The sequence below is a fragment of the Mesoplodon mirus genome, assembly GCF_964341445.2.
Source record: "Mesoplodon mirus genome assembly, chromosome: 5".
Taxonomy (NCBI): domain Eukaryota; kingdom Metazoa; phylum Chordata; class Mammalia; order Artiodactyla; family Ziphiidae; genus Mesoplodon; species Mesoplodon mirus.
The window spans coordinates 27,308,545-27,320,237 of record NC_138980.1 but is presented as its reverse complement, the minus strand read 5'-3'; the positions used below and the strand labels follow the sequence as shown (position 1 = coordinate 27,320,237).

At 40.6% G+C, this 11,693-nt stretch overlaps 1 protein-coding gene across 1 annotated transcript; it reads right to left on the bottom strand.

The window, feature by feature from the left end:
* Nucleotides 1–6,571: 6,571 nt before the first annotated feature.
* LOC309805270 (olfactory receptor 1f45-like) lies at nt 6,572–10,198 on the bottom strand (the record flags this gene model as incomplete). The annotated part of the gene is given in 3 exon segments (XM_082623202.1): nt 6,572–7,237; nt 7,241–7,493; nt 10,167–10,198. Coding segments are annotated over 3 exon segments (951 nt in total).
* Nucleotides 10,199–11,693: the final 1,495 nt, after the last annotated feature.

Below are 11,693 nucleotides of genomic sequence, written 5' to 3'. Positions count from 1 at the left end.
TATCCATCCCTCAATGCTGGGGTGCTGGCTCTTACCTCAGGTTCAGATCATGTCCCTCGCTGTTACGTCTCCTTTGTTTTCACCTAGTCACTCACGTTGGAGGAAAACTACGCTGATCTCATGAACAGGCTCAGAGATATGTTAATGGGGAAACACTTTATAGGCTATACATTTTATCACTTACACTCAATTGTCACAGAAGCATTGCACATGTGCTATTAGCAGCAGACTTAAAGCAAGCAGTGTCACATTTCATGAGTAGTTATAATCTGTGAAAATTTCGCTAGATAATTCTCTTTCCATTCAGAACATCAGGGCAAAAGCATGGTTAACACAATAACTGTCATAAATACAGACCTTAACTAACAGAAATAGAATTTAACATCCACTAAAACATAGTCTTTTTTCTCTCTGAAATAACCCTCATCTCCACCAAACACAGCAAATCAAAACTAGTTTGTTTGCAATTGACCATATCAGCTCCTTCAAGCTGGCTGAGGTAGAAGTCCTCAGGAGTCTCAGACTGAATTCCCCAAAGGCCTCTCAAGGCCAGGAATGCCATGACAAAAGCCTGCCATAAGCCTCCACCTCAGTGGATTTCTGTCTTCTAGAGGTATCCCAAATATCAAGATTCGTGCACATGCCAGGAGACAGTCTTTCCCATTCACCTGATAAGGCTGCTCAGAAACCAGGAGTCCCAGTTTTTGGAGGGACTAGGTAGAGAGAAAAGAAAAATGTTTCAATTCTACCCTCAGGAGTAGTTTACCCAATTGCTGTAAGTCACAACTAACTTGAGGGGAAGGGCATCCCTCTATCTGGAAAACACAGATCAAAACTTTCCAGACAAAACCCATAAATATTATAACCATATTCACCAGTTCACTCAGTAACCAATCCTTCCATTAACTTTTTACGAAGCCATCAGGTTTTCCTTTAGGATTATTTAAGTTTTTACCCAGTTCTGAAGTGTAATCTGAAATTTATCAGAGACCTGTTATTAGCAAAAGGTCGTTCCTATGAATCTGGAAGATGAAGCACTTTTGCAAAAGCATCAGAGTACAACAATAACTGTCTACAAAAGACAAAAGACTTAAAAAGTCACAGTTAAACATATTATCACAATATAAGCAATAAAGAATCTTGGTTATAGTAACTAGGATTATGACTGATTATAATCTTAACCCTTAAAAACCTTAATCTCTCACCAAAACCAAAAAACAATTGTGCATTTCCTGATTGGTAAGCTTAATGCTTTAGTCTTATTCTCCTAAGCAGGCAAAAGTAGATAAACTTAGACCTGCCCAGCAATTAATGTTCCAATATTTTACCTTTTTTGAAATGACTTCGTCAATGAATTCTCTTCATGTAACTTAGTTTAGTTTCAAGTTACAAAAATCTTGAGAGACTATTTTAGATAGACACTCCCAAAACATAATTATTCCCATAAAGAATTTTAAAATCCTTGCTCCTTTTTGTTCATTTACTCTTAGAGATCACATATGATTAGATTAAAGTTCCTGAGAACCCAGGTAGATCATATACATCTCAAAGGTACAGGAAGAGAAATACCAATTCCTTCAGAGAGCTAGCTTAACCAATTACAGAAGGCTCACTTTGATACAATAGCAGAGCCATGAGGGGCCATTGTTCTCCAGATCTCTTGGCAGCCCCCATTCATCATGCACAGCCACTACAGGGTACCACATACTAGTAGACATCCACTACAGTACTACCCCTGCAACTTTCAGGATTACCCCCTCAACTTTTGGACCCCACGTGTGAATGGCCGGCCACCCCGGGATAAAACCCACAACTTTCAGGCCCCACAAGCTAGTGGACAACCCCTGCAACATTCCATTCCCCATCCTGTATTTCCCAACATCTCAGTGCTCACAAGAGTTTCCTTGTTCTCCTGGCTGGCTCTGCCAACTGTTGGGCTGCACCCAGCAGGCCTCTAAGGCCTACATTTGCCCAGTTTAAGACCAAAGAAGAAGCCTGGAGTCAGCAACAGAGACATCAGTGGCTTAATGGATGGTAGGGGGTGTAGATTGCCAGTTATAGAGGGAATTACATCAGTTTGGCGCATTAGTTACCAGGACCCATACTACCCCTTTGATAAGGACAATCACTAGCCTGGGCCTGGGGCAAGCATGTAGGAAGTTCAGTCGTGTGAGTAGGGTATAGGTGAAGCAGGCAGTGGTTGAGCAGGGGATGTTCAGAGAGGAAGAGAACCCCTATCCTGAGTGGCCTGACCATATAAATGTCATCAGTAGTATACCATGTCCCTGTTCCCTCCTTCCTGATCCTCTCCTCCCCACTTCATGTAGTAAAGTCGGAGTAATTTATTTACCTATTTGGCTTTGAATGATTTCTTTACCAAAATATTATATTAGATATGATTTCTTGAGACTACTTTTGGCTTCATTATGACAATTTTTAAGGATATAAGCTGAATTTATTTACGATAGAAATTTCTTGAAACAACTGGATCACTAGGCAGTTCTTTGGTCTTTTTAAGTTCTATAGGGAGTTTGTGTTGTAATCATGGCTTTGTATTGTGGGATTTGATCTGCATCATCAAGTCTGAATTCTTAAGGGACATCTGCAGTTACTTTCATGCAACAAAGATAACCTCACATCCTTCTTGGCAAATATATCCATCCACAATACAGGGGCAAGTTTGTGCCTTTATATCAGTTGTATGTCACATTTAGAAATCATGATGAACCTGAACCAGTAGTTTTTGATGAGCAACAGGATATGCTTGAAGTTTAGAATGAATAAAAGGTGGCCTGTTTTGACGGTGGGCTTGGCAATACACTGTGTACCTCTGTGTGGCTCACAAATGAAAAGTTAATCTAGAAAACCAGATTCATTTGGAATCAGATTTCATAAGTTAGACATAGCCAGCTTTCAATATTCAAGTGACAAAAGGTCAATGCCGAGAACAAAGTCATCTACTAGAAGGCCAATTGACAATGTGATAGATAAAGTTCATATAAAGCCTAGCTTTCTGCCCTCAAGCACAAGGAGACAAGATATTACAGGCAGAACACTAAGAATATCTACTAGGCTACAATATCCAGGGAATAGCAGGAAGGGCTTCTTCAGCTCATGAGAGATGGTGCTGGACTCTGATGGAAACCGTGGCCTTGGAACAGACACTTGAAGGACAAGTTAGAGGAAAATGATTCCATGAAACTTGAAAATACCTCCAATGGCCGTGACATGGAGCAATCCTTGCTCCCTCCAGGGAGAACAGTATCTGGGGAAATGTGCCAGGAAGAAGGATGAGCCTTTATTCCAACATCACTGAGGTGAAGCCAAACTTTTCCCTCCATATGTTTTTTGTTTGTTTGTTTTTGTTGTTTTTTAAACATCTTTATTGGAGTATAACTCCTTTACAATAGTGTGTTAGTTTCTGCATTATAACAAAGTGAATCAGTTATACATATACATATGTTCCCATATCTCTTCGCTCTTGAATCTCCCTCCCTCCCACCCACCCTATCCCACCCCTCTAGGTGGTTTGTGTCCAAATGGTTTTAATTGGCTCACAAAGAGCTGTTCCTGTTGGCTAACTAGTGCTAGATGGAAGTTGCCTGTGGGGAAGTGGGAGTGGTGTCTTTAGGGAGTCCCAGCTGCAGAGAAGAGGCTCCTGGCACAGGCCTGGCCTCTGCTAACTCAGGCCCTGGAGGGTGAATTCCCAGACACAATCCTGATTTCCTGGCTGCTCCCAGGGGGGACTCTGCCAGCCTGGCACTGCTTTGCTTCTATGGGCAGAGGTCCCTCAAAGCCCTGCATGAGGCTGAGCTTTGATTTATGACCACTTCATGTCATGTGTGACTCTCACATGCAGGAAACCACAACAGAGGCTGATTCTACCTGGACCTTAGAGTAAACCCCTTTTCTTATTTCCCCTTCATTCCCCTTAAGTGGTTGAAGTAATGCAAGGAGCCAGTGAAGATGGAGTTGAAGGTGGCCATCAGAAGTAGGAGGTTTAAAGACTCGAGGCTCTGGTAGAATTAAACAGCATATAACCTCACACCACAGCCAGTCTGAGCAAGACAGAGGCCTTTCCTCTTTCTGCTAACACCACACTGCTGAGATTTCTTTTCCCCTTCAGACAGGATCTTCTGTCTGGTGAATGATGATTTCTCCCTTGAGATGAACGAGTGGGGACCATGTAGATAGAGAGTGATTTTCCCTTTGACTTTGTACCCTATTGTAATTTCACTGATTTCTCTCTATCCTCATGCTCCTTCTCACAGCCAACTTTTGACTGACAGTTGAGGGAGAGATGGATGAGCAATAAAACTATATCCCAAACATGGCTCTTTTCATTCAACCCTGCTGCTTCTTTGGGTCCCAGAATGCAGTGGAATCTTTCTGTGTTCTGGAGTAACCTTCTCAGTACTTTAGTTCCCTAGATTTAAATTTTTACCCTTCTGATTTTTTTTGTGTCTAGGAATGTTCACTTCCCAGTTTACCATTAGACTTGCCTACCACATCATCAGTGATTTTTCAATACATGATTATTTGGGATGAACAAAAACTCTACTGAGCATTGTATGGGATGTGCCCATGCATAATCTATGGTATTTTATCAAAGTGAATATGTAATGTAATAACCAGAGGAGACATGTATGCAGATATGGGTAATGCAAGGAAGAATATGATGAGACCAAAATGAGTCATGTAACCTTAAACACCAACATTAGTCCATGTTATTATATCTCAAACATTTGCACTAAACTACTTCTAAAATAAAACTTAACAGTTCAGAACACTACATTGATTTTATCACATGTAGTCAGGTTCCCACTGGCACCAACATACATTTGGGAGTTCATTTACTACAACCAAGAAGAACTGTGTTGTGTGCTCAGTACATGTCTGTGAGATGTAATTAGTAAAGAAGTTAAGGGGAATGCACAATTATTAGAGTCTTTAAAAATCAAGGGAGGGCTTTCCTGGTGGCACAGTGTTTGGGAGTCTGCCTGCCGATGCAGGGGACACGGGTTCGTGCCCTGGTCCAGGAAGATCCCACATGCCGAGGAGCGGCTGGGCCCGTGAGCCATGGCCACTGAGCCTGCGCATCCAGAGCCTGTGCTCCACAACGGGAGAGGCCACAACTGTGAGCGGCCCGTTTACCACAAAAAAAAAAAAAAAAAATCAAGGGAGTTTTTCAGCAGACGAATAAATGAAAGAGGAAGAGAATTAGGAGGAAGTCATGGAACATATAATTATGTGAGTTGATGACAAACAAAGTTGTAAGAATGGCTCGGGGCCGAGTCATCATGGGCTTGTATTTGAAGGTAATACTTGGATTTATCCTGGCCTCTTCAATATTTCTATAAGGAGTGGCTGACAGGATGTCATCAATGTTTTAGGAGGATTAAACTGATCCTGTGTGCAGGACAGATATGTGTAGGGGGAAGCAGGAGGCAGTCAGAACCACGATAAGCCTGTTGCTGTGCTCATGGTAAGAGCTGGTCAGTGTTGGGACCAAGTGGGAAAGAAGGTGATAGTGAGGACAATGAGTACTGATTTTTCACGAGAGTAGAGAAGATTGAGAAAGGAGAGAAGGCCAATGAGGAATTGAAGGCTTTTGAAGAATGACCACTGGAGATTTAGGTGAGTGCTCCCTGGACACCAGGGAAGACGAGGTGGGAACCCTCAGGTGTAGAGTAGGAAAAGAGGCAAGGGCTCCTAGAAACTTTCCCCATGGATTGGAACAAACTCTGGACTTGGAGTCAGAAGTTCTGGGTTCTAATCCAAATCCTGTAATTAATTCATGTTTTCATGTTCCTAAGTTGTTATAGGAACTCTGGGCAGTTTAGCATTAAGGGAACCTCTGCTTCTCTTAGCCCATCTAAATTTGAAGGGATACCGAGATTTATATGAGGAATTCTAGCTACTGTCTGAGGCTCGTCACCCTCTGATACCCATCCCTGACACCCATGCCAGGCAATAAACCACCAAGAAGTTAGATTGGTTGTGGGGGAAGAAGAATAGTGCAGGGCTAGGTTCTGAGCTGTGAGAGGAGAGGGTAGGAATTGAGCCTAAGACAGAGGAAAAGTTAACTAATTCAGTAATGACCAAAGACCCTGAAAGTAACAGCACCATTTGTAACCAATAATTGCTCGTTGTACAGCCCTGGAAAAGGTAACTTTTCTGTGACTCAGTAAATTGGGGATAATTTAACATCTCCTAATGTGAGGCCATAGAGGACAGGTGACACTGAGGAGAGCCAACTCTAAAGTTTTCTGAAATTCTCAGACCATATAGTAGCCACTGTCTCATAGGGTTGCTGGACCCAATCCTGTCTTTTCCTGAATTTTTGTTGTCTGTAAAATAAGTGTTTTAAAATCACACCTTTTTATACATAACTAATGGTTTTATGACTTATGAGCACCTATCAGCCTCATATTTAAAAGCATGACCATGATCACATATCATTAATTACAGGAATAGTCATGGGTAAATTTACACCTATAGGGACTCAGTTTCTTGGTCTATAAAATGAAAAAAATGTATGCTATCAAGAGTCCTCTCAGTTCTAAAAGTTTTAAATTATAGAATATGAAATTAGTTTCCTTAAAGCTCCCTTCATGTCATGATTTCTCAAGCTGTAGATGAAGAGATTGATGAGAGGAGTCACCACTGTGAAGATGACAATAGTCACCACATCTTGCACTGAGTACGAGGATGAAGGGTGCTTATAGACCCCCAGGATTGCCCCATAGAACAGGGAGACCACAGTGAGGTGGGATCCACACGTGGACAGGGCTTTTCTTATTCCATGGGCAGATGGCAACTTCAGTACATTAGAGAAGATGGAATCATATAAAATGATGATACATGTAAATGGTGTCATAAATACCAGTTCACCCACAGTGAATACCAGCAGGTCATTGATAAAGGTATTCAAACAAGAGAGTTTTAGAATAGGATAAGGGTCACAGAAAAAGTTATACACAGCATTGTTGGAACAAAATGTGAGTTGCACCATGAGAAGAGTGTGTAGGAGAGCATGCAGATTTGTACTGAGCCAAGATGCAGCCACCAGAAGGACACAGAGTTTGGGCCTCATGATCATGGTGTAGTGGAGTGGGCAACAGATGGCAGTATAATCATCATAGGCCATCACACTGAGGAGGAACCCATCTCTGTTGATGAAAATGATGAAGAAGTAAATCTGGGTCGTACATACCATGTAAGAGATAGACTTGCTTCACAGTATGTGATTCACCAGCTTCTTGGGGATTGTGACTGATGAAAAGCAGATGTTGACACAGGAGAGGTTGGCCAAGAATAAGGACATGGGTGTTTGGAGATGACTGTCACAGCTGATAGCCAAGACAATGAGAAAGTTCCCAATGAGGGTGACCAGGTACATCCACAAGAACAGCCCAAAGAGAATCTCCTCCTGCTCTGACTGCCCAGAGAGTCCCAGGAGAATGAATTCTGTGACTCCAGTCTGGTTGTCTCTGCCCAGGGGAGAAGATGTGGTCAAAAGTAAAAGGAAATATTTATTTAATTAGGCTCCATATATTGTTTAGAGATTACAAGTTTTTAATGATACCAGATCCAAAATGTATTTCTTAATTAATAACACTTCAAATATAAAAGTAGATGAGATTGATAATGTCATCATTTGAGCAAATTTTTTATGATACTGTTTTGTCATTGAGAATTAATTCACATTAGATAATTCTATGAAGCGAGTTTTAATGAAATAAATAGCTGGTTAATTTCTATAATTTTAATTTGTGTTTAATTATCTTTGATTTCATGCAGCTTAATTCATACTTCAATAACATTTAATGAATATCTGGTATATACAAGTTATTTTCACATACACAATCTCTTTTAATCCATATCATTCATATATATATATATATATATATACATATATATATATATATATATATACATATATATATATATATATATATATATATATATATATATTGGCCACCTCACATGGCTTTTGGGATCTCAGTTCCCTGGCCAGGTACTGAACCTGGGCCACAGCAGTAAAAGCCTAGAATCCTAACCACTAGGCCACCAGGAACTTCTGTAATCCATCATTCATAAGTGAGGACCCTGAGAAGAAGAATCAGAGATGAAGAACCTGGGATTCAGGGAAATTAGGTGATGACAGATTAGATTGAAAGAAAGCGTAACATTTATAGTCTTGAAACAGCTGAAATGCCCTTTTCTTTATATTCCTCCCTAGTTTTACTTCCAAGTTTCAATTATCAACCATTTATTGAGACTATAACCAAGTGCCAGGCAGTGTCTTCCTGCCTTACATACATTTCTTACAGATTTAAAATATGTAAATTTAAAAAATAACAAGCTTCATTAAGCAGAAGGGAAAAATGAAGCAATGAGATTTAGCTATTTGTTTAAAGTCATAAGTTCTTTTACCCGAATAACTTTATACAACTCACTCAAATTCATTCTGGATCTCTCTTATTTTCTCAGGATTATACTAATTCTAGGCACTGAAGGATCTGCCTGGCAGTTTTCCCTCAACGTTGTAACTGGATAGCATCAAAATGTCATTGCAGTAGCTCACAAATGTTGGCTTGGATGAGCTAAGCATGCTAGTGAGTTTGCTATGTACTGCATTCTGTGAAGAGACTTCTTTTCTCCCTGTGCTGGCCAAAACAGGATCACTGGTATTTGTATTATTTTTGAAGAGGAAAAGGAGATTCATAGAGAAAGTCAAGTTATGGGGGCATATCCAAGTGATAATCCCAGCCTTAAGGAATTCATGCAGGCAGAAAGAGTCAGATAGAGAATTTTGAATATGTAAGAATACACAGTATTCGAATAGTAAAGAGGAGAGGAGATGGCATTTCAGGGGAGGAGATTTACAGGTTAAATGTCTTGACTGACTGGGATAAAGGATGTCACAGGCAATACTTTTAGGAGAGTGGTTGCAGGATGTATATAGTATGGTGACTATAAAGTATCCAGCATTTTGAGAGTTAACTTAGTAAAACCAATGTAAAATTCTGAGATCTGAAGCCATTTTCTCATAAATTATATCACAGAATTAAAAGGTAGAAAGGCAGTAGTTGGCAGTACCCAGAGCTATTGAAAGAAAGTACTTCAGGGAAAGGATGTCGAATGTAGAAGTGGGGTACAGGGGTTGCATCAAGGAAAAACCAAAACAATATTTGTGCAGACTTTTTCATTGTGCTCCAAAGAGTAGATGTTGATATTAGGGTCTTAATTGTAAGCTATTTCCCATAATGGAAATGGTAGTAGAATGTGAAAGAAGTATAGCAGGATGGTGTAGGGTTTTTCCTATTGTCTGGGAACTGGCAAAGGCCAAAACAGGTGTACAGGCTCTAAATAACCCAGACTCTAGGTCGAGAGATCTGCCAGCATTAAGGTTAGCCACTTCCTGTCAATGTTTGCTGAGATAGTCCTACCAGGAGTACAAGCAACGTTGGCCCCAACCCCCAAGTCAATATGGTAAGAGGGCCTGGTTTCATATATTAGTCCCTTGTGAATCTCTTTAGTTTGTGACTGTCTCTGAGACATCTCATGTTTTGCAGCATTGAGTGTTTGTGTTCCTGGACCTTAAAACTGAGGATGCTTCGTGCTTGGACCGCAGCTCAAGCTGACCCCCTCTGTGGGGTTCCATGTGGCATCCAAGCAACCTCCCTCTGAGACACTTCTCTAATGTGGTCATAGACCACAGTGAAGGTACACAAGGAAGCAACTAATAAAACGGTGGAGCTTAAGGGCAGAATAGGAGGGTCTTGAATGTCTGACAGAAGAGTCTCTTTTGTGAGGAAAGAGGGTGGCTCTTGGCTCTGAGCTTTTGGCCAGAATTTCTAAGAGCCTGCCATCACTGATCTTAGCAATGCTGCCCTTAGTTACCTCTTTCGTTTCCCACTGCTTAATTTTCTGTTTCCACCTTGGAAACATGCTTGCTCTCTTCTGCAATGGGCAGTACATCCTGAAAGAGGAAAGGCTTGTACATGTTAAACCAGGTGATGTTTCCCGTTTGAACTTGGTGAGATGCTGAAGCATTTAGTGTGTGTTTCTCCAAATGTAAATGTATGTGTTTTTGTCTGTGTGAATCTGTCTCTGTGGGAGATAACTGTGTCCTCACCTGCTTTCCCAGATTTTCTTACCTGGCTGCTCTGCTGCTGTGAGAGGCTATCATGGGACCCCTGTCTCCACTGGCTCCTTGCCTGACCCTGAATCATGAGAAAGTCACAGCTAGTGGGGGAGTCAGAAAGATTTTCTCCCTGGAGGAGAACACTTAGATTCAGACAGGTGGATTCCCCACAGCTCCTCATTAAAGGCACACATACTAAGTGTTCTTTGTTCCTATCCTCTCTGGAAACAGATATCTCAGCCTGAGGGGAATCAGTTTAGTGTTCAGACTTGTTGCTTCCCATTGCATCAAGTACCTCTCACACCCATGTCACAGACAAAATATACTTGTTCCCTTGTTCTGTGCTCAGAATTGATCTGAAGAAAAATTGTGAAGCCAGTGAACTTGGCCCACAGATATTCACGGTAGCTCCATTCTTTGCTCTACACTGACTCCCTTTTGTATAATCCTTAAGTCTTTAGGACTCTGCACTCTTTCTTCTTTCAAATAAAAGGTTTGTCAATTTATAGTAAGAAAGTAAGGTCTAAGAACAGACCCTCAATTCTGTCTCAGTTAATCTCTGTAATAGTTGCTGTGTCCCTGACATAGGAAACCAGAGGTACCACTTAGAAATGCTGGCCTGTGGACGGGGGTAGGGAATACTGGGTGTGGGTTATATATGTGGTCATCTAAATAATATCTGTGGGCTATTGGAACTTGGATGTGTATTTTTAAGTTTCTATTTGTGTGCATATACATAGCAACATTTTTACAAGGTGAGTTTTAAAACCAATTTTAAAAAATGAAAGAACACAAATATGAAATTGGGCAAAGGTGTGTTAGGCAAGTGCAAAAATTAGAGAACATTGGTGGCATTATTAATTACAGATAAAGCAATAATTAAGTCAACTGAAAGCATAAATCACAAAAGAGGAATATTTGATGATAACAAAGGACAAATTCATAAAACTTAATCACAGTTATGAAATCAAACAAAACAATGTAGCAACTGTTTGCAATAGCAATGTAGAATAGGAATAGGTTAGGCAAAGGTTTAAAAAAATTTTAAAGAAGTTGATTAATGTCTTAATGATGGACTTTAATATACAATTCCCAGAATTTGATAGATCAAGTAGTTAAGTTAAAAAATATGACAGAGATTTTGTTTAAACAACAAAGAAATTTGATTTGTACACAGGGAAATATATTCAATATTCTGTGATAAACCATAATGGAAAAGAATATTTAAAAAATGCATATATAACTGAATCACTTTGCTGTACAGCAGAAATTATCACATTGTAAATCAACTATACCTCAGTTAGAAATATATATATAGGGCTTCCCTGGTGGCGCAGTGGTTGAGAGTCCGCCTGCCGATGCAGGTGACATGGGTTCGTGCCCCGGTCCGGGAGGATACCACATGCTGCGGAGCAGCTGGGCCCGTGAGCCATGGCCGCTGAGCCTGCACGTCCAGAGCCTGTGCTCCGCAAGGGGAGAGGCCACGGCAGTGAGAGGCCAGTGTACTGCAAAAAAAAAAAAAAATTTATATATATATATA